A 26,805-nucleotide genomic window follows, 5' to 3' on the forward strand; every position below is an offset into this window, starting at 1 on the left:
CTCAGTGGGTTAAGCCGCTGCCTTTGGCTCAGGTCATGATCCCAGGGTCCTGGGATCGAGCCCCATGTCAGGCTCTCTGCCTGCCTCTCTGTCTGCTTGTGATCTCTGTCTGTCAAATAAATAAATAAAATCTTTAAAAAAAAAACCCAGCCCCAAATTAATTCTTCTCTGAGTAGCCTTTCCAAAAAGAGTCCTTTGATCATTTAGATTAAATTTGCTCATTATTTAATATATAGCTTATATACTTTTACATATGGGCTAAAGTCTTCCTCATGTGGGTACATTTTAAATTCCAAATGGACTGTCACTGCACCCAGGACCCAAGAAAACTGTTTTAACTACCAAATCCTTTCTCTTTAGTGGTGTCATTTTCCAGTTTACCCTCCCTTCTCATCTGAAACTTACCAAAGTTGGATCCACGACTGGTGAGACTAGGGTAGGCAGCAGCACCAGGTGATGCAGTAGAAGCACCAGGAAGGGACATGGAGCTGAAGGAGGACGGAGTCTGAAAGTTGCCCACACCAAACTGGGAAGAACGAGTCTTGGCTGTAGCCTGAGTAGCCACCTGCTGAAAGACAGGAAGGGATAGAGAACAAATGGAACATTAACATTATTGCACATGCCATTCCTATAAGTAAACTTTCTGTCAATGACTGGATTCTTTTGAGCCAAGCTCATCACTTATTTCCTACTCTGTATTTCTTCTAATTAATGCCAATTTCCTTTGACACTACTTTTAGGCAGGTATGACAAAGTGAAAATAGCAAAGAACTATCTCATACACTGAGAGTTGTGAGAATTTTTCCAGTTTTTATTTTCCTATACATTTCTTATGCAACTGAGATCATACTGCATATAACAATTTTGGAGTCTGCTTTTTGGTTGGGGCTTTCTTACTGAAAATATTGCTGTGCAATATAAGCATATATTAATATATGAAAGAATATTAGCTTTAAGCTTATCATATATAATATATATTATATGAGGCTCTTAACCACTTTTTAAAAAGAAATAGACATCACTGTGTATAAATTATAATTAATTTTCTCCTTTATTCCTTTACTTTCTAGTACAAAATGGAAACTCAGAACTGACTCCTAAATAAATCTATAAATCAAATCTGTTTAATATGTTCTGTGTGAGCAATTCTGAATAAAAGTGAGTATGTGAAAACCACAGACTCTGCGATCTGGGGATTATCTATATTTTCAATTATCTAGCTACTTCCAACAAAAAGAAAATTTGGAAGGTAGGGGGTGGGGGTTGGGGAGAAGTTATCTAAGATAAATGACAATAATTTTACATATGGAAAAAAGCCTAATTAACCAAAGAAAAACTAGTACACAGGGGACAGACAGAGGAAATGCTTTTACCTGAGCAGAGAAGCCTGGGCGGGTGCTAGGAGTCCAAGCTGGGGCTGCTCCCTGTGGGGCATTGGAGTGGCGGGAAATCTGAGCCAATATCTGCCCTGCAGAAGCTGATGGCTGGATGATGGTTACAGGAGGGGCCAGGCCACTACTTCTAGAAGTGAACAAATAGTGCAGTAAAAGATTAAAAGGATGGGTTTACTACAAAATCTAGGAATCACAGGACAATCTACTGCTATTACTAGGTCCCCTTTATTTCCCTGGGGTTAAGGAAAAGTTAACAAAATTTGGAAAAGATGAGAAAAACTGACAGTCACACACCAATCAGGACACACAAAGATGGAACCTATAACATAGCAACAGGACAGGTGCAAAGAAATAGGAGGAAGAAAAGCAGCTTGCCTCATCTTAAGCCCTACAAATTCTACTGCTTTGTCTAAAATAACCAGAGAAAGCTAGGGAAGAATGAAACTTGGATTTAGCAACTGAATCAGTTGCCCCATAAAGCAGCACATATATAAGGGGCTCACCTGAAATTCTCTGCCGGCCGGGGGGTAGGAGGGAATGTGTTGCCCTGTGAGAATAGCTGTTGGGTGGCAGGGACAGTGCTGGAGGAGATGCCTTTACTCTGATCTGTGGACCAAAAGGAGTAGGGGGAGGGCCAGTCAAGGGGCTGTAGTACATTAGTTCGGCAAGTTCCTATTTACTCATAAGGTATTATGATTAAGTGGGAAGATGTCAGGCAGCAGCAGGCACATCAGTAAGTGATTGGAATGAGAATTTAAAAGGAAAATGAGGAAGAAACATACCCGTATTGATGTTGGAGTAGATTTCGGAAAATCTTGGATCTCTATCCTGGGCAAACAGACCATCTGTCTTCTCGAGGGGCTTGCTGTGTTCTGGCCCTGTGGTTGTCACAGGCTGAACAGAAGTGTGTGGAATACAATGATAAAAATAACCATGAAAGATTTAACATGGCAATTCAATAACCCTAACATTCACATAAAGATGCACATACAATCTAACTGGCACTGGGGGACATTTCTTAAGGAAATGATCATAGTCTTCTTCAAAGACAACGACACCACTAACCTGGGAATGACTGTAGCCAGCCAGTCCATCTCTTGCTGATACCACATCCAGTTCTGTTTGCTGTTGCTGCTGCCTATATATTAAAGGCCAGTAAGGACAGAAAGAATTTTTTTTTTTTTTAATGTGGGCAAAGGGCTTAAACCAACAAATGCGACTGCAGATGCTCACTCTCTGGACCACTGATCATTAACGAGTCTTCTACCATTTCTTACCTGGATGCCAACTGCCCTGAGCCCATCTCCAGGGGTAAATTAGCTGTGGGACCTAGCTGTGGTCTCTGGATTGTGTTTGACAGTGTAGGCCTTGGCTCCTGGCTGGAGTTCCTGAGAAAACGGAGAGCAGACAGAGCAGAGAAGAAAAAAAGGATCTGACACTGCACATACACCTGTACAGATTCACTTATAAGTGAGGCAATAACTAATAAATTCCCTTTTGAAGTTTAATCCTTTAAGTAACTTCAATTCAGCAGCTATTTCATACCATGGGCGACAAGGTACAAACAAAAACTATGTCCTGTAGCACAAGGGTTTATCCTCTTTGGGTTCTAATTTCTTTTAGGTATTCGATACCTAATTGGTATATATGAGTTTATCTGTATATTGTGGTTTTTTAAAAGCTAAGTAAAAAAACTGACAGTATATATACAAACATTAACAAAGACTCTTTTTGGATAGTGAAAAGTTTTTTCCTTCTCTTCATAGTTTTTCATACTTTCCAAGTTTCTGAAAAAAGTGTTTATTTAAAAATTTTAAGAATTAAACTGGTAGGGAAAACAGTATGTAAAAATAGGGAACACCATTATTTCCAAAAACAAGTTCTTTTTTTTTTTTTTTAAAAGATTTATTTATTTGAGAGAGAGAGTGAGAGAGCACGAGCATGAGATGGGGGAGGATCAGAGGGAGAAGCAGATTCCCTGTCAAGCAGGAAGCCCGATGCAGGACTCGATTTTGAGACTCCAGGATCTGACACTGCACATACACAAGGCAGTATGAGACAAAGGCAGTTGCTTAACCAACTGAGCCACCCCAGGTGCCCCCAAAACAAGTTCTTAAAAGTACTTAAAATTTCAAAATTTAAACAAAATGGAAACACAATACTAGTTATTCTGTAATATAAAGATGCAAAAACAAAAAGAAACCCTAGGAAACTACAGTGACCACAACCTTATACCTGAGTCCTATGTAAATACAATTTCTAACTCAATCTACTCTGCTATACTAATCAGATAAGAATTAAACCTTGAAGTCCTAAGAGAAGGAGGACACAGACTCAATGTTGTCACCAGGTATTATTTATACTTGATAATAATTTCTACGCAGATCTTCAAGAGCTAGGCTCAGGGCCAATTCTATATAGATGGATTAAATGGAAAAGAAGTAACCTGACAAATGACATCCACTGGGATTGTATATTAAAAAAAGTAAGAATATGGAGAAACTGGAACCCTCGTTACACTGCTAATGGAAGTGTAAAAGGATACTGAAGCTTTGGAAAATAGTTTGGCAGTTCCTCAAAGTTACCATGTGACCCAGCAATTCCACTCCTAGGTATATCCAACAGAATAAAAACATATCCACATAAAACTAGTACATAAATGTCCATAGCTGCATTCTAAATAGTCAAAAACTAGAAATAACCCAATGCCCATCAACTAATGAATGGATAAAATGTATCCCCGTACAAAGGAATATTATTTGGCAATTAAAAAAAAAAGTACAGATAAATGCTACAACACAGATGACCCTTAAAACATTATACTAAGCAAAAGAGGTCAGTTACAAGGAATCATGTATTGCTATGATTCCATTCATATGAAATGTCCAGAACACACAAATTTAAAGAGACAGAAACTAGATTAGTTGTCATATAGGACTTGGGGAATGGGGAGGATGACTGTTAATGAGTACAGAATTTTTTAGGGGAAATGATCATGTACTGAGATTAGACTGTACAACTCTGTGACATACTAAAAAACTGTACACTTTAAATGGGTGTACTTCATGGCATGTGCAATCTATTGCAAAAACTGTTTTTCACCAAGTTGAGAAAGAAAATCTCAAACAGAAAGGAATCAAGCAATAAAAACTAACAAGAATGGATGTAGCTATGGTCTACAGTAAACTACGGTCCATGAGCAAAATCCAGTCTACTGCCTGTTTTCATAAATAAAAAGTTTGTTGGGACATAGCCATCTTTGTTCATTTCATTTGCTAGGACTGTTTTCACGCTATAATAGCAGAGCTGGATAATTCAGTAGAGATCATATGCCCCACAAAGCTAAGATAATTACTACCTGGCCTTTTACAAAAAAGAGTCTGCAGACACCTGCTCTAGATGAAAATCCTACCAGAAGAGAGCAATAAACTGGTATTTAAATCAATATCGTTTCTAGAAAGGGTTGAAGCATAAAATAGAAACACACACCGTTCACATCTCAGAACTTACTCTCTGAAGTACTATTTGTTAAAACTCTTATTCTAGCTGGATGAACTATCCCAAATCCTATGGTAAGTTGGAAGATGAGGAACTTCAAACTAATGGCTTACTACCACAAAGGTAGGTAAAGCAGAAAAGTAGGAGACAGGCTTAATAAAGCTAAGCAGACTTGGCCCACGAGATGTCCCAACCTTGGAAAAGGCCTTTATGGTACATACTTCACATTGGTGTTGGTACAGATGATGTACTCAATTTCATCTGAGTAAGGGTTCTGGAAAGTAAAGGAGCTGGTTCTCATCCAGAGCCACTCTCGGTTCTTAGACCGGAACCGGAACATGACAGACAGCACCTGGCCTTTTAATTTCACCACCTGAAAAAATTTTCATGCTATCAGTGAAACCCACAAAAAACTTTCTTTAGAATTTTTTTTTTAATTTCCCATTTCTACAAACCTAAGATTTGTGTGATACTGTCCTTGAAGTATCAGTCTCTTTCAAGGTTACTGATGAAACAACATGTAGAATGAAAGCTAAGTGCTAAATAATAAGGAGGTATACTTATTTTTCTTCCCAGAGTCCCAAGCAGCTATCTGACCACTCTAGTCAAAGTCAAACAGGAGTAACAATTTTTTTCCAGGAAAATAAAGACTGTTTCCCCACTTCTTGTGGAAAATCCCTTAAAGATAATGTGGCTTTAGCTTTACAGTCTATTGTAGAAATTTGTAGTTTGATACTGAATAGTTTACATGTTGCTCCTCAATCCTAGGATTTTCCCCCCAAACCTTGAGAATTTGTTTTCATAGCAGCCATGGAGGTTTCTATAAATAAAAATAAGTTAGCTTTAGCCTTGTTTTGTTTCTATTTTTTAAAATAAAGTAATTTTAGATTATTTTAGTTTCTAGTCTTATGAAACAGAAAATTATCTTTTGAACCTCTCTCCCTAACAATAAATAAGGATTAGTAGCTAACATTTTATAGTTATTATATGTCAAGCACTGGGCTACGTTGTTTTTTAATTTTTTTTTAAAGAACATCAGTATTTATTTAACATAATAAAAAAGATATGAGATATGAACATTTACATTTAAACAATACTAAATAGCCTTTAATTCTTACATGTGCTCACTGTGAAATATATACAGAATGAATACAATTACATTTGTACATAACTAAGTACTGGATTCGAAACCTGCTTACTAAGGTATATATCTATTCCAGTGAAGTATAAGCCCAGTGCTTCAATATACCCAGCCTTTATAAGGTTTGTTGTTTTTTTTTTAACAAAAAGTGGTAACATTTGTGTTTAAGTGTGGAAATAACTGTGTAGAAATAACTGCTGACATTAAAGCGGACTGAGAATTACAGAAGAAAATGGGATATACTTCACTTAGCAATAATAAAATGGCACATTTTATACACACACACACACACACACACACACACACACACTTCTCACAAATCAGGTGTGACACACAGCACTGCAGTAACCAAAATGGAGAAAAAAGGAAAACAAGCTTTGTTGGAAATAACTAAATTTATTACTGAAAAAGAAATATAAATCTAACTAGACTTAAGAAATACCAAAATCAGGAAATCAGCAGCTAAGTAAGTAGTTGGAGACCCTCCATTAAAAAGCACCTTTATCTAAGTACCCTAAAATCATAGCAGCAACTAATGTCAAAATAATAACCTCAAGATTATGTAGAATATACAGGAGTCATTAAAGCTGTTTTGCAATAAACATTTTCTAGAAGTGATAAAATAATACTCTGTGACCAGAAATTGTAAGGTTAGGAATTTCAAGAATTTAAAATACACAGTACAGTATCTTCTCCCACTGCTGAAGGTCCATGTCCTTAGTTCTGAATGGATTCAACAGAAGTCAGAATAGTTTTTCAGAACGGTTTTTCTGAGCCTACACAAACACAAAATGTGATTCTTCTGCGAGCTGCAGCTGAGTGCATGGAACTGGTAATGCTGAAGTTCTAGGAGACAGAGAGACATCTTACTGCCATCATCTAATTTTCTCCAGATGTTGGGTTATTTGCTTTAAATGCATTATCTTAATCTTCCCAATAACCCTCTGAATTTAAGTACTGTTATTATACCTATTGTGTAAGAACACTACTGAGGCGCAAAGAGAAATCAGTCTACTACAAAGAACTGCTTCCTAAAGCTAAACCTGTACTGAAATTAAATTCACCACTTATTTTTAGAATCTGGGGCCTGAAAATAACAGTGTTAGTTTATTTTTGGCCTTCTGGCTAAAATCAAGTGCAGTATCTGTTCCTATCATTTTAATATATGACACGTCCTCTATCTGAGGACAATATATTAAATGGATTTTTGGAGCAGGGAGATGGAATAGGAGATTTGCTCCCCATCCACGCCATGCATCAACCTGGTATTACAATAACTCCAGGAATGGGGCACTCCCTTGGGGAATACTTAGGTGCCTAAAGCCAGCTCGAGCTGCAGGGGCAACCTGTGTGTATTGGAATGTCTCTGCCTCTGAGTGAGTGCCTGAGCAGATGGCTTGTATCTGGCCTCCTGTAGGGGGAGGTGTGTGTATATATATAAATATATGCACCATGGGTGTCTTACACTGTACTAGAAGCATGAATGAAGTATGATTATGCCAATGGTAGAAATAGTTTTTGTTCATTTCTCCTTTCTTTTTGTTTCTGTCTTCAGTAATTTCCTCTCCAAGGTTTTGCTTTCTTGTACTTAAGTTGACTATTTTCTGAGTTTCTTAGGAAGATTTATTTAAAAAAAAAAAAAAAAAAAGAGTTTACAATTACTAACTCTTGCCTTTTGGCTTCCGGAGCAGTGCCATGCAGGATGGCAAGAACAAGCACCCAACAAGAGGTAGCAAAAAGGAAGCCAAGAAGTGATTGATCCATTTTCTAAGAAAAACAGGCACAATGTGAAAGCACCAACTTGTTCAACTTGTTCAATATAAGAAAATATTTGAAAAACACTAATCATGAGAATTCAATGAACCAAAATCACATCCGATGGCCTCAGGATCATGTTTTTGAAGTGAGCCTTGCTGATCTGCAGAATGATGAAGCTGCACTTAGAAAACTCAATCTAATTACTGAGGATGTTCAGGGCAAAAACTGCATAATTTCCATGGCATGGATCTTACCTGTGACAAAATGTGCTCTATGGTCAAAAAATGGCAAACAATGACTGAAACTCATAGTAATGTTAAGACTACCAATGGTTACTTGCTTTGCCTATTTTGTTAACAGAATTTTTTTTAAAGATTTATTTATTTGAGAGACAGAGTGCATGCATGCATGCATGCAGGGTGGCAGGGATGGGGAGAGCAGAGGGAGAGAGAGAATCTCAAGGAGACTCCCAGCTGAGTGAGGAGCCTGACCTGGGGCTCGATCTCACAACCCTGAGATCATGACCTGAGCTGTAGTCAAGAGTCAGGCGCTTAACCAAATAAACCACCCAGACGCCCCTATTTTGTGTTGGTTTTACTAAAAAAGGCAACAATCAGATTCAGAAGACCTCCTATGCTCAACATCAACAGGTCTGCCGAATTTGGAAAATGATGATGGAAATCATGACCTGAGAGGTGAAGACAAATGACTTGGAAAGAAGTGGTCAATAAGCTGATTCCAGATAGCATCAGAAAAGACACAGAAAAGGCTTACCAATCTGTTTGTCCACTGCACAATGTCTTTGTAACAAAAGGAAAAATGCTGAAGAAGCCCAAGTTTGAACTAGGAAAACTCATGGAGCTTCGCAGTGAAGGTATTAGTTCTGGAAAAGCCACTGGGGATAAGACTAGTACTAAAGCTGAATGAGCTGATGGATAAGAGCTACTAGCCCAAGAATCTGATTAAAATTCAACATTTAATAAATAAAAATCTTATTCGTTTAGAGTTAACTCTTAATGATCTATAAAAGAACCATGAGAGGCGCCTGCGTGGCTGAGTTGTTAAGTGTCTGCCTTCGGCTCACGTCATGGTCCCAGGGTCCTGGGATCCAGCCCTGTGTCAGGCTCCTTGCTCAGCGGGAAGCCTGATTCTCCCTCTCCCATTCCCCCTGCTTGTGTTCCCTCTCTCGATGTCTCTCTGTCAAATAAATAAAATCTTTTAAAAAAACAACAACAACCATGAAATGATTATTCCTACCACCACCCACAGTTCAGTGAGTCCTAGAATACTTTAAGCACTTTAAAGAGTCTCTTGGATACAGCTAGCTGGATACAGGACAGTTGAGTAGCCAAAGCCAAAATACCTTGGATATTATCCATAGTTTCAAAACACTAGCCCTTTTCTGTTCCTTAAAAATACAGGTTTTGTTTTAAAGGACATAAGATTATGATGCCTGTCACAGTACTCAATCAGTGGTCAATAAATGTCTGAGGAATTAATATAACAACTATTAGATTTGATTAGATTAAAATATTATTCAGATCCAAACCATGGGGAAAAGTTACCTGTTGAAAGCTATCTCTTAGAAGCTGCTGGTCTTCAGGATGACAGAATTCTACAATATTCTTTCCTAAGAGTTCCTAAAAGTGAAAAAAGAGGGAGTAAGATGGACACTTCTATGATTATCTAACTTTCCTGGCCTATCAGCAAAAGACTTAGATTTTATGTCTCCTGTGTTTAGCCTAGGGTTTATAGTAAGTGTGGGGGGAGAGGAAAAAAAGACAAAACAAAAGAATACAGAATCTGCTAAGCAAATGGCTTCTAAAACATTTCTGTTTTTCAGAATATTATATATTTATTTTAGCTGTATTTTTACACATTTGAGGTCTAATGTACACATAAATTCACTCATTCTAAATCCACAATTTGATGGCCTCTAACATATTTATACATTATATTTATACATTATTACCACAAATCCAGTTTCAGAACATGTCCACTGCTCCCAAAGTTCTCTTTTGCCTGTTTGTAGTCAACATCTGCTCCCAACCTCCTAGTCAACCAGTGACCTCCCTTCTGCTTTAGTGTTGTCTTTCTAGAAATGTCATATGGAATCATATAATATGTAGTCTACTGGGTCTGATTTCTTACATGTAACTTAAGATTTTTGGAGCTCATCTATGTTGCTGCACATAGTAATAGTATATTCCTTTTATTACTCAGCAGTATTCTAACATGGCTATTTCACAGTTGTGTATCCATTCACTAGTTAATGGACATTTCCAATTTTCCCACTTTGGGGTTACTGTGAATAATACAACTATGAACACCTGTATATAAAACTTCATGTGAACAAAGGTTTCATTTCCCTTGAGTAAATGCTTAGGCGTAGAAGTGCTAGATTATAGGATTATGTATACATTTAATGTCTTACAATTTACAAAACTCTTCCATTTTTCCAAAATGTTTTTCTGAAGTGGCTATACCATCTTACAGGTCTGCCAACAATGTCTAACAGTTACAATTTCTCCCCATTCTTACAACACTTTTTGATAATAGTGAACATAATGTGGTATCTCACTGTGCACATTCTAGTGGACATACAACAGTATCTCACTGTGGTTTTAATTCGCACTTTCCTACTGACTGATGATGACAAGCATCTTTTTTTTTAGATTTTAAATAATCTCTACAACCAACATGGGTTTGAACCTACAACCCCCAAGATCAAGGGTCACATGTTCCATCAACTGAGCCAGCCAGGCGCCCCATGATGAGTATCTTTTTATAGCCATTCATGTTTCTTCTTTGGTGAAATATCTATTCAGATCTTGTGCCCTTTTTATCTTATCTTTTATTTTATCTTAATCATTTGTAAGAGTTCTTTTGTATATTCTGGTTACAAATCCTTTTTCAGGTATATGATTTGCAACATTTTTTCCCCATTTGTGGATGATATTCTCACTTTCTTAATGATGTCCTGTTAAGAGGGTAAATTTTAATTCTCATGAAATCCAACTTATGAGTTTTTTCTTTTGTGAACCATGCTTCTGGTGTCACAGAAGAAAACTTTGTCTAACTCAAGATCCCAAAGATAATCTCCTATGTTCTTCTGTAAGTTTTATAACTTTAGCTCTTGTGCATTTATGTTTTTGAGTTGATCTCTGTCTGTGGTATAAGAAAGAGTCTACGTCCTTTGTGTGGGGGGAAATAACCAACTTTTCCACCACCATTGTTGAAAAGAATCTTTTCTCCACTGAATTGTCCTGACATCTTTGTTGAAAGTCAGTTGACCATAAATATGAAAAGAGACTATATTCTGTTCTATTGATCTGTATATCTATCCCTATACAGATATCACACTACCTTGATGACAAAAGCTTTATAACAGGTGTTTAATCAAATCCTGCAAATCCTCCAACTTTGTTCTTTTTCAAGACCTTTTTTTTGCCAACTTCTTCACAGAGCCATAGCCAGAAGTCTCTCCTGGTCATACAGTTTTGAAGGGTTCTATAATGATTTATTGCTCAACTCTGGTATAGCTACCTGCTCTGCTGAATGAGAAATCTCAATAAAATCATAATAACCAGGGCCAAACTTGTGTATTTTGTGGGTTACTATGTACCTAACCTAAGTGATTACATAAATCATTTAACGATGGTCATACCATTACAATTAATTAAAATGAACTCTCCTGCATTATTATCTGTATTAATATCAACAACAAAAAATAAATACATATCCACGCCCACTGTTCCTATGTGAGAGCTGCCATATTTTTCTAGACTGGATGAATGACATTGGTAAAAACCTGAGAATAAATTAAGCTACAGGAAGAATAGGTTCATCTCTTTTTCTGATCTGGGCCTGATATGTTTTGGCTCTTCTGGAATACACGATTGAATAATCTCAACAAAACCAAGGGAAAACAGGCTTCAGTATCAATGATTTAACAGCTCCAGCTCTTCACCTGTGGTTGGTAGCCAACAGTAGCCACACAGCGATGATCCACAAAAGTGAAGATTCCCTCAATGTTGTGCCGAGAGATGAACTCTGTTGGTTGACAAACATTACTCATATCTGTACAGTTGGGAGAACTAGTTACCTGAAAGTAAAGAGATAAAAACAAGATAAAATGACACCATTCTTTTTTTTTTTTTTTTTAAGATTTTTATTTATTTGACAAAGAGAGAGCATAAGCAGGGGGAGCAGCAGAGGGAGAGGGAGAAGCAGGCTCCTTGCCGAGCTGGGAGCCTGATGCGGGACTTGATCCTAGGACCCTGGGATCATGGCCTGAGCTGAAAGCAGAGGCTTAACCATGTGAGCCACCCAGGCACCCTGATACCATTCTTTACAGATACATTTCCCATCTCCTCATGGTCATATATATAGACACGACACTTCAATTTTAGGAATTTCTGAGCTTCCATCTCATCCAAACAGGAAAAAAATGACAATCACAATCACAGAGGGTAAGAGGGCTAGTTCCACTCCCACATATGTATCCTATACCAACTTTGTGAAAAGATTAAAATTCATTCAACTCAAAACTCACCTACTTTCATTTAGCTAGGCTATGTTTGATTAGAAAATTAGTCCCCAGTAACCAAGAAACTTACCTAATTTTATGAAAAGAATAATTCCACTTTTCTAGTCATAAAACAATAAAATAAAAAGGGGTGCCTGGGTGGCTCAGTGGGTTAAGCCTCTGCCTTCGGCTCAGGTCATGATCTCAGGGTCCTAGGATCAAGTCCTGCATCAGGCTCTATGCTGCGCAGGGAGCCTGCTTCCTCGCTCTTTCTCTCTCTGCCTACTGGTGATCTCTCTCTGTCGAATAAATAAATAAAATATTTTTTAAAAAATGCAACAAATTGTTATAAATAAATAAATAAATAAAATAAAAATATCTCCCTTCTCCTACAATGCCTGGGTAGCTCAATCAGTTAAGCATTTGCCTTTGGCTCAGGTCGCGATCCCAGATTCCTGGGACCAAGTCCCACATCAGGCTCCTTGCTTGGCAGAGAACTTGCTCCTTCCTCTGCCTACTGCTCCCCCTGCTTGTGCTCTCTCTCTCCCTCCCTCTCTCTAATAATAAATCTTTAAAAAACAGATCTCTCTTCTTCTGTGTAGAAGCAGAAGAAATTAATTACAAAGAGAAAATTCAGCACTATGAAGTTCACAGTATGAAAGATAAGGGGGAAAGATCTCCCTCCCTCTCTTATCCTTTTCAACTTCTGCTATCCAAGAAGAGAAGCACTGTGAATGCTATGTTCTTCCCAAAATCTGGGGTTTCACAGAACTCATTTGTATGTAGAGAGTAAAAGAAAAATAACATCAACAAGTCCTGAAAGAGAGTTCTTCTCACTGAAAAGGAATGATACGGGACTTCCAGGGAAGATGGTGGAGTAGGTAAACCCTAAACTTACCTCGCCCCATAGATACAACCAGGTAACAGCCGCAATGGTGTAAATAACCCAGAAAAGGAACCAAAGACTTCGAGAACAAACTCTCCACAGCTAAATGCAGAGAAGAGGCCACACTGAAGAGAGTAGGAAGACTAAATGGATACACTAAAAGGACCCGTGGACTGTCCACAGGAAGGAAGAACTCAGTGGGCACAGGGAAGGGAGAGAAACAGACTATCACACCAGGGAGACCCCACAGGGAAGACAAATCCCAATAACATTTGGTTTGAAACCAGAGGGGCTGAATTTCAAGAACTGCTTATCAACAGCAGGGCTTAAAACCTGGAACACTTAAGTATCAGCAGGCTCATGGGAAAGCTGGGAGGGCAAGAGGAAACCAAGTCCCCACCCTTAAAGCGAGAGCACAACAAACAGCCCCATGGAGATACAGCACAGAAGCAGCACTCTGAAAAACACCCGGGGTATAAAGAAGAGAGAACTGTTTACTAATTTCAGAGCATGTGCTGGAGAGGCAAGGATCACTGGAAAATTCCTCTAGTACTAAAGGAGCTGCCTAGTGCCATTTTCCTCCGTTAGCACAAACACACTGACATCTGCAGGAGCCAGTATGATACCAACACTCAGTACTTCACTTGCTAACAGCATGCCCCACTCATGCATACACCTGTGGGCATACCCCCGCTAGCCAGGCTGCAACACCAGGTCTCCTCCCATAGCTGACTCCTGCAAACCTTGCTAACATCATGCACCCCACTCCTATGCATTCAGAGCTACTTATATCTGGAAAATGCCTGGTCTGACTCAACTTAAGCCCATAGCATCCTAAGACTGGCCCACTACAATGATCCAGTACAAGGACCAAACCCTGCCCACACTAGACAGAGAGCCATTGCAGATGACTGGACTAAAGGCAAAAGCTGCTCAGCCACAAGAGCAAGGCACACATAACATACATATGAGACACCCCTGGAGCACGACATTCTGATGAACAGGGGACGTGCACTATAGGTCACTACTCGCAAGAGCAGGAGCTGTACCTAAATTTCCTAACACAAAGAAACAAAGAGTTAGACAAAATGAGGACACAGAGGAATATGTTCCAAATGAAGTAACAGGACAAAATCACAGCAAGAGACGGAAACAAAACAGAGATAAGTAATATGCCTGATGTAGACTTTAAAGTACAGAGGACTTGAGAAGAGAATGAAGGACCTCAGTGAGATCCTTTTTTTTTTTTTTTTTTTTTTAAAGATTTTATTTATTTATTTGACAGAGAGAAATCACAAGTAGGCAGAGAGGCAGGCAGAGAGAGAGAGAGAGAGGAGGAAGCAGGCTCCCTGCTGAGCAGAGAGCCCGATGCGGGACTCGATCCCAGGACCCTGAGATCATGACCTGAGCCGAAGGCAGCGGCTTAACCCACTGAGCCACCCAGGCGCCCCCTCAGTGAGATCCTTAACAGAGACAGGAAAACATAAAAGAACCAATCAGAGATTTAAAAAAAAAACCCAAAAACAAAAACTCAGTAACTAAAATTAAAAACACAGGGTGCCTGGGTGGCTTAGTCATTGGGCATCTGCCTTCAGCTCAGGTCATGGTCCCAGGGTCCTGGGATTGAGCCCCACATCATTGGGCTCCCTGCTCAGCAGGAGGCCTGCTTCTCCCTCTCCCACTCCCTCTGCTTGTGTTTCCGCTCTTGCCATTTCTCTCTCAAATAAATGGATAAATCTTAAAAAAGCAAATTAAATTCAAAATACACTAGATGGAATGAATAGTAGACTAGAGGAAACAAAAGAACAGATCAGCAAGCTGGAGGACAGAATGATGGGAAGCAATCAAGCATGCCTGAGAGTGAGGGAGAGAAGGAAAGATATAAAAATGAAAACAGACTTAGGGAACTCAGTGATGCCAGCAAGCATAAGAAAATTCAATTATAGGGATCCCAGGAGAAGAGAGGGGAAAAGGGGGCGGAAAATTTATTTGAATAAGGAATAGCCGACAATTTCCCCAATCTGGGGAAGGAAACAGAAATCCAGATCCAGAAGGCACACAGAGTCCCCAACAAAATCAACCTAGGGAGGTCTACTCCAAGACATACAATAATTAAACTGGTAAAAAGAAGAGATAAAGAGAGAATTTTTTTTTTTTTAAAGATTTTATTTATTTATTTGACAGAGAGAGATCACAGGTAGGAAGAGAGGCAGGCAGAGAGAGAGGAGGAAGCAGGCTCCCTGCTGAGCAGAGAGCCCGACGTGGGACTCGATCCCAGGACCCTGAGATCACGACCCGAGCCGAAGGCAGCGGCTTAACCCACTGAGCCACCCAGGCGCCCCTAAAGAGAGAATTTTAAGGGGCGCCTGGGTGACTCAGTGGGTTAAAGCCTCTGCCTTCGGGTCAGGTCATGATCCCAGGGTCCTGGGATCCAGCCCCGCATCGGGCTCTCTGCTCAGTGGGGAGCCTGCTTCCTCCTCTCTCTCTCTGCCTGCCTCTCTGCCTACTTGTAATTTCTGTCTGTCAAATAAATAAATAAATCTTAAAAAAAAAAAGAGAGAGAGAGAGAGAATTTTAAAAGCATAAAGAGGGGTGCCTGTGTGGCTCAGTGATTAAGCGCCTGCCTTCGGCTCAGGTCATGATACCGGGGTCCTGGCATCGAGCCCCTAACTGGGCTCCATGCTTCTCTCTCCCCTACTCCCCCTACTTGTGTTCCCTCTCATTGTCTCTCTGTCAAATAAATAAATAAAATCTTTTTAAAAAAAATAAGTAAATGAAAGCAGAAAGAAGAAAAACAGTTACATACAAGGGAAAACCTTAAGGTAATCAGTAGATTTCTCAGAAGAAACTTCGCAGGACAGAAGGAGTAGCATGATATATTCAAAGTGCTGAAAGAAGAAAGCCTGTGGCCAAGCATGCTCTATCCAGCAAGGCTATTATTCACAACAGAAGGACAGATAAAGTTTCCCAGACAAGCAAGAGTTATAGAAATTCATGACCACTAAACCAGCCCTGTAAGAAATGTTAAAGGGAACTCTTTGAGACAGTAAGTAGGAGTAAGAAAAGTAGGAAAAACAAAACCAGCAAAATGAAGTATGTTTATAAAAATCAGTCAAGGAATTCACAAAATAAAAGGCTGCAAAGTATGACACCAATATACCTAAAACGTGAAGAGAAGAGGAATAAAGAATGAGTTCAAACGTAAGTGACCATGAATTTAACATAAACTGCCATATGCTTAACACAAACCTAATGGTAACCACAAATTAAACCAGTAAAAAAGTAAAGAGAAAGATGGGACGCCTCAGTGGCTCAGTCAGTTAAGCATCTGCCTTCAGCTCAGGTTATGATCCCAGGGTTCTAGGACTGAGCCCTGCACTGGACTCCCTGTTCCACAGGGAGTTTGCTTCTCCCTCTCCCTCTGCCCCTGCTTATATTCTCTCTCTTGCATATGACACCTGGGGCTCATCACAAACGCCCTCCTTAACACCCATCACTCATTTGACTCAACCCCCCACCTAAGAGTACACTTCTGATGAGCACTGAGTAATGTGTAGTCATCTTGAATCAACAGGCACCTGGATGACTCAGCTGGTTAAGCATCTCTTGATTTCAGCTCAGGTCATCATCTAGGATGTGAGATCAAGCCCCATACTGGGCTCCGTGCTGGGTGTAGAGCACCCAGCTTAAGATTCTATCTCTCCCTCTGCCCTTTCACCCCACATCTGTCTCTCTCTTAAAAATAAATAAATAAAAAGAATTGCTAAATCACTATATTGTACACCTCATATAACTAATATGCTAATAAATCAATATGACACCATATGTTAACTACACTGGAATTAAAGTTTTTAAAAATGTGTAAGAAGGGGGCGCCTGGGTGGCTCAGTGGGTTAAAGCCTCTGCCTTCGGCTCAGGTCATGATCCCAGCGTCCTGGGATCGAGCCCCACATCGGGCTCTCTGCTCAGCAGGGAGCCTGCTTCCTCCTCTCTCTCTGCCTGCCTCTCTGCTTACTTGTAATCTCTGTCAAATGAATAAATAAAATCTTTAAAAAAAAAAAAAAAAAAAAGAAAGAAACAGATGTTCTCTTTAAAAAAAAAAAATGTGTAAGAAGATTTTTAAAAAGAAAGGAAGAAAAGAAAGTAGATGATATAGATGTGGAAAATTCATACTTACCTGCAGTCTGCCAATGGCCACTAAGCAAAATTTGCTCCCCTGGCCTGCCTCTGGATCATCATCTGGGAGGGAGACACCTTCAGGAAGGTGAAATTAAAAGGTTTAAGAGGGATCTCAAACTCAACTGCCTTCAATTCAGATAGAAAAAGATTTAAAATACATGTAGGTATGAAGAGACTAGGTATAAAATAACAGAGTGCTGAATTACTCTGCACAGAACAACTGCACAGAACTTACCATATATGCCAGATACTGTTTAAAGTATTTTTACATGTATTAATTCATATATTTTAGCCATATTAATTGTAATAAACTATAGAGTACAAGTCCCACTCAAAGTATTCTAAAAAACTGTACTGGTCAAACAAACATATGGAGACAGTCATTTATTCTAGGACTAATACCGTAGGCAGGCAACAGATGTCTTGCCCACCTTGTGTTTTAAAATAAGCAAACAACTAAAAATGAAATTAAACCAACATCAAAAGCTAGTTACTTATGTCCTTTGGAAAAGAGAGAAGCCAAAGTTTCAATGTTTTTTGTGGAAAAGGAAGAAGATTGCATTTTCTCTCTAGTCTTTGCATATATAGTCTTTTTACCAAGAAAAATATTATTTGAGAGCAATACAGAAGTATAAAAGACCATGTATAATATGGCAAATGTATGGTTTATTCAGTATATAAACTAAAAGGCTCAAATGTCACTACACTTAAAATTAATTTTTCTCAATTACATTTAATTACCATTTATTGAGTGCATATATATGCCAGGCACTGGGCTAAGTGCTTTTCTTACATTAACTCTAATCTTCAAAATAACTCTATGTGGGATATATTACCTCCAAATTATAGATGAGAGAACTGAGGGGTTCTTTTTATACAGGTCAAATGTCTTACCCTAAGTTATACCATTAGTAAGTAACAATGCCAGAATCAAACCCAGGTTTTTTTTTTATACAAAGTCTGATTTATTCCCCCAAATATACCACCTTGCCTCCTTCTGTCTTAGTTTCCCTCTCCCTACAATCCCATTTCCCCATTACACCCATCTAGCAGCAAAGTAATAAAGTTGCTAAGATCTGGAAATTCTGACAAAACAGTTTAAAAGGCTGATTCCTGCACTCAACCACCCTTCTCACATTTTCTATTTGACTTCAAGTTCTAGCTAAGCTAATGTGCTCACATCTTGATTTGAGGCCTTTAAAGAGAATACCCCACTTATAAGTTACTACTATTAAGTCACTTCCCTCTTCTCCCTCCAAGTAATGCTTCTACTTTAAAAAGCTTTCCCAAATTAACTGCACTCAATGCCAACTGTTTCTTTGCACAAAAAATTTAGAAAATTGGTATTCAGTATATATTATTATAAGTCTGCATGTTGAAAAATTGCATTCTGTGATACCGCCAACACTGAATCATTTTTAAGTCTGAGTAATCCATCTCCCCAGCTGGAATATACAGGAGGGGCAGGAGCCTGCTTTTTCTTTGTTATTTTCTTACAGTTTATACCACAGTACATTTTGCATACCAGGTACATGATAAATGTTAGCTAACTCAGACTCTGTGACAAACCTGCTGCACCATGGGAGAAATTCAACTTTCCTACCTGCTGGGGGCCAGGCCTTGATGTAGCCTGTGCAGTGGACCACCACAAAGTGAGGTTCCCCATCCTTCACAGAGCCAAGTCCATTCCTAGAAGAAGTACATGTGTGAGGAGAAAACCCTACCCAGTAACATTTAAAAGGCAATGCTGGCTTAGTACCTTTAACTTTAGGCTCTTGGATGTTTAGAAAACTGGTCACTTTTTGACCTCTCCCACCCAAAAGTGACCACCATATTTCTGACCCTTGCCAAAGTAAAGAAACAGAAAGGTAGTGTAGCAGAAAGAAAGTTGGTAAAGTGGTAGGGCAACTTCTTCAAACAAGATAAGCAAAGGAGGCTGTAAAAGTTTAGGAAAATATTGCCCCCTCCCCCACCCCCAAAAAAGTAACTGGAAAGTGAAGGATGAAGGTGAGGGCTGTTGAAAGAAGTACTACAGTAAGATGGCTGAAAAGGTGATGATCTCTACAGGTACTTGGCCATCCCTTTGGTTCTTCATTGTTCAGGACCTCACCTGCATCTGTTCCTCACAAAGCTCAATCTATTCATGGAGACTGGGTCCACTGAGCTACTGCCACACCTGTTTCAAAGAACGGAGAGATTAACAGCAATTAAGCTGTACTATTAAAGAACTTTCCATCCACTAACAGCCAGAAAAAGGGGCTCTGGATTAGACACAGAAGGATAAAGAAGTCGGGCTTGATATTTCTAAAACTTGTATTTCTAAAACTGTCCAGAATTTGAAGTTCAAAATATTCCACATAATCTTCAAATGCAGACATTCTCTACACTGTGGTCAGTATACTTTTTGTGTAAAGGACCAGACGCTAAATATTTCAGCTTTTGTGGGTCATACAATCTGTTGCAACGAGCCATCAGAGCATGAAAACAGCCATAGACAACACATAAACAAATGCACATTGCTATGTTCCTATAAAGCTTTATTTACAAATACAAATATTTACAACCACAAACAAAGAGGTGTGGTCTGCAGACTCCTGTTCTATACCACAACCCAATCTATTTGCCACACTTCTTTATTATTTATCTTGCTCTTTTCTATGTCTCTACATAGGTCGTGTCCACATATTGGGACATTCTCCCACCCTCTCTACCTTCCTTATCTCATTTCTTTAAAATAATGGCTAAAACTTACCCAGAGTTTAATATATACTGTATACTATTCTAAGCATCTTTACAAATATTTATTACCTCATGGTTTTAACAACTTTGTGAGGTTCTCAATTCCCAATATTAGACAAAACCACAACACAAAGTAGTCATGTAATCACCTCAAGGTCTCAGAAGATAGTAGGTATTAGTCCAGGTTCAGAAGTTACTCTAAATCAGTAAGCCATATAATATTAAATTCTGTAACTCTCTCAGGAAACCTTTCTTAATGTCCTACTCATCATTTCTAAAAAAATCCTCTCAGTGCAATGTAGGCAATTTCCACTGTACAACCTGAACTTATTTGTGACTTTAAGAGGTATCTTTCCTGCCTGTGTAGAATGTACCACCATACTTTCTTCAGAATACTAAAAAAGTATAATTTATAATTATAAACACTAAATATTAAGTGAAAGATGTAAGAAAGTATCAATACTCTGTGAAAAAAGAAAAATGCAGAAATGTTCTGAGTAGGTGGATGCTGTCTTGTGATATACTGGGAAAAAATACAGGTTTTGGAATCCAACTACTCTGGATTAAAATAAAATCCTATGCCAGACATTACCTCTGTAATCCTGGGAAGTTAATTTTGAATCTTTTTTTAACAGCAGAATAGTAACCATGAACTCAACCCCAAAGAACAGATGTGGGAAATGTGATGATAGCCAAGTCTCTTATAATATGTGGCATAGGAGTTGTTCACTAAACTTTAGTTCCCTTATCAAACACTTCATTCTGTTATAATTCATGTGGGTCTTGACAGTTAAATTTAATCCAACTAGATCTCAGATTTAAAAGGTTAACTCCCGGGGTGCCTGGGTGGCTCAGTGGGTTAAAGCCTCTGCTTTCAGCTCAGGTCATGATCCCAGGGTCCTGGGATCGAGCCCCACATAGGGCTCTCTGCTCAGCAGGGAGCCTGCTTCCGCCTCTCTCTCTCTCTGCCTGTCTTTCTGCCTGTGATCTGTTAAATAAATAAATAAAATCTTAAAAAAAAAATGTTAACTCCCCTAACCAGAAATCAAACACCCTGCTCTTAATTTTTCTTAATTCTTAATTTTAAGTTAAATTAAGTCTTAATTTTTCTTAAGTTTCTTAAGTCCTCAGCCTGACACTCACCTCATACGGCAAATAAATGATCTCCTTGAGCCCATACACATCCTCATGGATGACTGTTGACCTTCCTTTTTCACTGTTCCAGTCTTCAGATCAAGTATACGCCCTGAAAAATGATGTGAAAAACAGTCTGGACTGTGTTCTTGTATGTGGTGAAAAGGGGACAGGAGAGACACTGGAGGCCAAGATAAATAAGTATCCTGTTCATGCCCTTCAATCTCCTTGCTTATAAAAGAACAGGCCAAGTAGGGGAAGGATTTTCTTCAAGTCCAAAATACCTCAAACTCCATCAATGAATGTTATTCTTAAATTCAAAGGCAGCACTGGAGATAACCTTGTGTAAGGAAGGAAGCTGGGAGTGGAAAGTAGTGTTGGCAAGTAAGAGGCCAGGCTATATTCTTGGATCTCATTTTTATACACATGCACATACACATGTGTACACACATGCACACTGAGGGAATGTCATTGTTTAAAAACAAATAATTTCATATGCCATAGTAACACAATACCTATCTCCAGCCAAAACTGTTCCTCCCTTTATTATATAAAAACTAATGGCAAGGGCGTCTGGGTGGCTCTGAAGGATCTGCCTTCAGCTCAGGTCATGATCCCAGGGTCCTAGGATCAAGGTCCTCATCAGGCTCCCTGCTCCCTCCTCTACCTCCCTCCGCTGTTCGCCCTGCTGTGTGCTCTGTCAAAGAAATAAATAAAATCTTTATTTAAAAAAAAGAAAAAAGAAAGAAAGAAACGAATGGCAACTTTTGAGAAAAGGGACTAGAAACATGAAATCCATAAAGACCTAAAAGAAGGGAAAACTAAAACACAATTAACAAAGGCAAAATCTTGCCATTTGCAATGACATGGATGAAATTAGATGGGGTTATGCTAAGCGAAGTAAGTCAGAGAAAGACAATCATCATATGATCTCACTCATATGTGGAATTTAAGAAACAAAACAGGATCACAAGGAAAGATAGGAAAAAAAAATAAAATGACAAAATCAGAGAGGGAGACAAACCATTAAGACACTTAATCACAGGAAACAAACTGAGGGCTGCTGGAGGCAGGGGAGGGGATGGGGTAACTGGGTGATGGACATTAAGAATGGCAGTGAGGGACGTTTGGGTGGCTCAGTTCTTAAGTGTCTGCCTTCGGCTCCGGTTATGATTGCAGGGTCCTGGGATTGAGCCCTGCCATCAGGCTCTCTGCTTGGTGGGAAGCCTGCTTCTCCCTCTCCCACTCCCCCTGCTTGGGTTCCCTCTCTCACTGTGTCTCTCTGTGTCAAATAAATAAATAAAATCTTTAAAAAAAATAAAGAAGGGCAGTGATATGAGCAATGGGCATTGTATAAGACTGATGAATCACTGACCTAGAGGTAGACCTCTGAAACCAGTAATACATCATGTTAATTACTGAATTTAATTTAATGGACTTTCTTATATTTAATTACGAGTTTTTAGAAGATTTAGCTTATTTATTTGAGAGAGAGGGAGAGAAGGCGTGCACACTGTGTGTGTGTGTGTGTGTGTGTGTGTATACATGTGTACACAAGGCGACGCAGAAGAAGGACACAGAGAATCTCAAATAGATTCTAGCTTAGCATGGAGCCTGACATGGAGCTCAATTCCAAAACTCTAAAATCACAACCAGAGTCAAAACCAAGAGCTGAGACACTCAACCAACTGAATCACCCAGGCCCCCCTTAATTACCAGTTTTTAATACAACTTTTTTTTTTTAAAGATTTTATTTATTTATTTGACAGAGAGAGATCACAAGTAGGCAGAGAGGCAGGCAGAGAGAGAGAGAGGAGGAAAAAGGCTCCCTGCTGAGCAGAGAGCCCGATGCGGGACTCGATCCCAGGACCCTGAGATCATGACCTGAGCCGAAGGCAGCGGCTTAACCCACTGAGCCACCCAGGCGCCCTTAATTACCAGTTTTGATCTGCTTTCACTTTAAATTTTTTTTCCAGAGTTGCTTAAGAAGCAGACGTGTTTCTTCTAGCCAAACTCTGGCAAAAGTACTGAATAGCATTAAAATAGGGGGAAGGACTGATATGAGGAAGTGGTGATGCAACATGGGGGCTTAAGTGGGTAGGAGAAGAATAAATGAAACAAGATGGGATTGGGAGGGAGACAAACCATAAGTGACTCTTAATCTCACAAAACAAACTGAGGGTTGCTGGGGGGAGGGGGTTGGGGAGAAGGGGGTGGGATTATGGACATTGGGGAGGGTATGTGCTTTGGTGAGTGCTGTGAAGTGTGTAAACCTGGTGATTCACAGACCTGTACCCCTGGGGATAAAAATATATGTTTATAAAAAATAAAAAATTAAAAAAAAAAAAATAGGGGGAAGGGAAGAAAAAAGAAAGAAAGAAAGAAAGAAAGAAAACGAAAGAAAGAAAGAAAGACAGAAAGAAAGAAAGAAAGAAAGAAAGAAAGGAAGGAAGGAAGGACGGACAAAAAAATAGTATAGATACAAAAAAACCCACAACAGTAACAACAACTTATATACTGATAGAGGCGCCTGGGTGGCTCAGTTGTTAAGCGTCTGCCTTGGGCTCAGGTCATGCTCCCAGGTCCTGGCATGGAGCCCCAAATCATCGGGCTCCCTGCTCAGTGGGAAGCCAGCTTCTCCCTCTCCCACTCTCCTGGCTTTGTGTTCCCTCTCTTGCTATGTCTCTGTCAAATAAATAAATAAAATCGTAAAAAAAAAAACCTTATATACTGATAACCACTCCCCTCTAAAATAAATATCTATTAAATAGAATCCAGTATTGGGACGCCTGGGTGGCTCAGTTGGTTAAGCAGCTGCCTTCAGCTCAGGTCATGATCCCAGCGTTCTGGGATCGAGTCCCACATCGGGCTCCTTGCTCGGCAGGGAGCCTGCTTCTCCCTCTGCCTCTAGCCTGCCACTCTGTCTGCCTGTGCTTGCGCTCTGTATCTCTCTCTCTAACAAATAAATAAAATCTTTAAAAAAAAAAAAAAAAATAGAATCCAGTATTAAAGCCAAAGATACGCAGAAACAGGTAGGAAAAAATACCAGGTAATTACCCATACAAATTAGACAGAAACATGGATAATTTAATTCTTTTAGAATGGGAAAAAAATTCATTGTAGATTTGGTTTTTACTGTTTTGTTTATAGTAATAAATTTTTATATGCACGCTGTCATAAAAAAAATTTTCTAAGAATAACTACAAATTATATTATCTGCATGTGGATAGAAAAAAATGATTATATCCATTATGGGAGAACATTCTAGAGGCCCTGCCAGAGTTAATGAACAAAGTGAAGAGCTAAAACACCTCTTCTGTTTCAGGGAAAAAAGAAAAGGCTTCCCATTCATTTTCCATCCACATAATTCATACCTGTCAGGGCATTTTCCGAGGTGGAAAGCTGCTCACGAAGTTTGTCCACATCATCTGGATGCACCTGATCATAGAGTGTGCTACCAAACCATTCAGACTGTGGCTGGTTCAAAACTGGGGTCACTGAGTCAGAGACATAAACCACCCGGCCTGTCTCACATGAGACAATAAACAGAAAGCCATCTGCTGCCTCCAAGATCAAATGTTTGAGTTCCTGCCCAAGGAAGAGAAATAAAAGTTAATACTGAACTCTTAAAAGCCAAGTATTATTCATGGAAACAAGTAAGACATTTCAGGCCTTATGCACATCTCCATAAGCAATTGCTGGCTCCTGCCTGATCCACAGCCCCAGCTATGTAGGCTAAACGTAACTGCCTTCACGACAGTTTTTTTTTTAATAGATATTTCTTCAATCTCTCTATGTCACTATTTACCTCTTCCCCTTCATCTCAGGACTCAAGATGGGGAATAAAGAAGTTTCCCACTAACAAAATTTAGTCCTTGATCTTACACCCTCTGGTCTCTTTTTAGGATCCTGCTCTACAAATACTCCCATTTTCACACTCTCTCCCCTCAGATCTATAAATATGATCAGGTTTTCTCACTTGTATACAAATCTTCCCTCCATTTTGCCCAACTCATCCCTATTTCAGTGCCAAGTTTATATTAAGAGTAATGTTATATTCACTGGTTCTATTCTCTTACCTTTCACGTATTCCTCAATCCCACTATAATTGTCATTCTAAACCATTCATATTGTTTTTAGCAGGTTAACAATACTCTCCTGACTGCCAATTCAAGTCCCCTTTCCTGGGTCTTTATTATGTTACTCTATCTCTCTCCAGAATCTGGTAATGTTGTCCATTCCATCCTTTTATTTTTCTCTAGCTTCTATGACACCATCCCCCAATTTCTGCTGCCCTTCTAAATGCCCCTTCTCTGCTTCAGGTACCCTTCCCTTTGTTCAAATCTTAAGTATAGATATTTCCAAGGTTCTATCTTAAGTTCTCTTCTCTATACCATACTCTCTGAGAAATTATATCCACTTCTTCCTGCTATGAAATGATGCCCAAGTCTGTATCTCTAGACTCCCCTAATCTCTTTTTTTTTTTTTTGCTTTAAGCAGACCTAAATTCCAACCAACTCTTAAACATTTCCAATTTAGACTTTCTACCAGCAACTCAATTTCAACATCTCAAAACTGGTCATATTTCCCCCTCCAAAAAACAATCCTTTGTGCTCTTCTAGCATTTCCTTCCTTGATTAACAGTATCACCTTCCTCTCAGGCTACAAGACTCAAAATCTAATTACTCTGTCTCATGCTCCAGTGATAACTGTTTTATCAATTCTATTTCCAATACTAGATCATCGTCCTAGTCATCTTATGCCAAGACAAAGGAAATGCTTTCCTTGCATTCATTCTCCCAAATCCAGGCTTAAAATGCTCTATATCAACTAACACAATTTTGAGGGAGATGGGAGAGGGGCAGAAGAGAAGGACAATTCCAAACAGACTCAATGCCCAGTGCAGAGCCCAACTTGGGGCTCAATCTTATGACTCAGAGACCCTGACCTGAGCCAAAATCAAGAGTTGGACACTGATTGAGCCACCCAGGTACCCTATTGCCTAAAAATTAATATCTAAATTCTATAACATAACACCTAAGTATTCCATGATCAGGTCCCAGCCTACTTCCCTATTATCATCTCCCAAGGCTTGCTAAACTATTTCATTTGCCTTGAATAATCCAATCATTCTCACTAGGTATTTGCTCAAATTATTCACAATATTTATGACACTAATCCCTTACCTTGTCCATGTTTATACTTCTACAGGACTTTAATACTGCACCTCTATGACAGAACTAATTGTGTGCTCATACTTTATTTATTTACGTGTCTCTTTCCACTAGTGACTCTCTCCTATCTCTGTTCTTCTCATAGCACAAAGCACCTGGTTAGCCCACAAAAGGTGCATAAACTAGAGCCTGTTCAATCAGTATTTCTATGTATATTGTTAGATTAACTGATTAACTATTTAAAGTACATACATATAAAATCCATGCTGTGTGTGTTTTCATATAGACACTCCTATCTGGAAAATTCTTACTGCTTTTTTCCGAACCACATCCCTTTCCTTCTACTCCTCTGAATAAAAAGGTGACATTATAGA

General features: G+C 39.1%; 1 protein-coding gene, 1 non-coding gene and 1 pseudogene across 5 annotated transcripts in view; 2 read left to right on the forward strand and 1 right to left on the reverse strand.

Annotated features, from left to right (window-relative positions):
• Positions 1-26,805, reverse strand: part of ARNT (aryl hydrocarbon receptor nuclear translocator) — a 69,269-nt gene that overhangs the window by 3,050 nt on the left and 39,414 nt on the right. For 2 of the 4 annotated variants that reach the window (XM_032302673.1, XM_032302670.1), the window contains 14 exons: positions 24,632-24,845; positions 21,267-21,369; positions 19,495-19,560; positions 18,988-19,073; positions 17,383-17,459; positions 11,762-11,896; positions 9,357-9,431; positions 5,114-5,265; positions 2,672-2,782; positions 2,460-2,532; positions 2,177-2,288; positions 1,898-2,000; positions 1,374-1,521; positions 406-568 (listed from right to left, as the gene is read on the reverse strand). In XM_032302673.1, coding sequence (XP_032158564.1) covers positions 406-568; positions 1,374-1,521; positions 1,898-2,000; positions 2,177-2,288; positions 2,460-2,532; positions 2,672-2,782; positions 5,114-5,265; positions 9,357-9,431; positions 11,762-11,896; positions 17,383-17,459; positions 18,988-19,073; positions 19,495-19,560; positions 21,267-21,369; positions 24,632-24,845 — 1,618 coding nt within the window. The remainder of the gene's footprint in view (positions 1-405; positions 569-1,373; positions 1,522-1,897; positions 2,001-2,176; positions 2,289-2,459; positions 2,533-2,671; positions 2,783-5,113; positions 5,266-9,356; positions 9,432-11,761; positions 11,897-17,382; positions 17,460-18,987; positions 19,074-19,494; positions 19,561-21,266; positions 21,370-24,631; positions 24,846-26,805) is intronic. The other 2 variants (XM_032302672.1, XM_032302671.1) reach the window with 2 other exon arrangements.
• On the forward strand, positions 7,139-7,332 carry LOC116568431. The gene has a single exon (XR_004276633.1). It is a non-coding gene; the product is annotated as a U2 spliceosomal RNA (small nuclear RNA).
• Positions 7,729-8,730, forward strand: LOC116567557 (annotated as a pseudogene).

The sequence above is a fragment of the Mustela erminea genome, chromosome 10 (genome assembly GCF_009829155.1).
Source record: "Mustela erminea isolate mMusErm1 chromosome 10, mMusErm1.Pri, whole genome shotgun sequence".
In the NCBI taxonomy this organism is placed as follows: domain Eukaryota; kingdom Metazoa; phylum Chordata; class Mammalia; order Carnivora; family Mustelidae; genus Mustela; species Mustela erminea.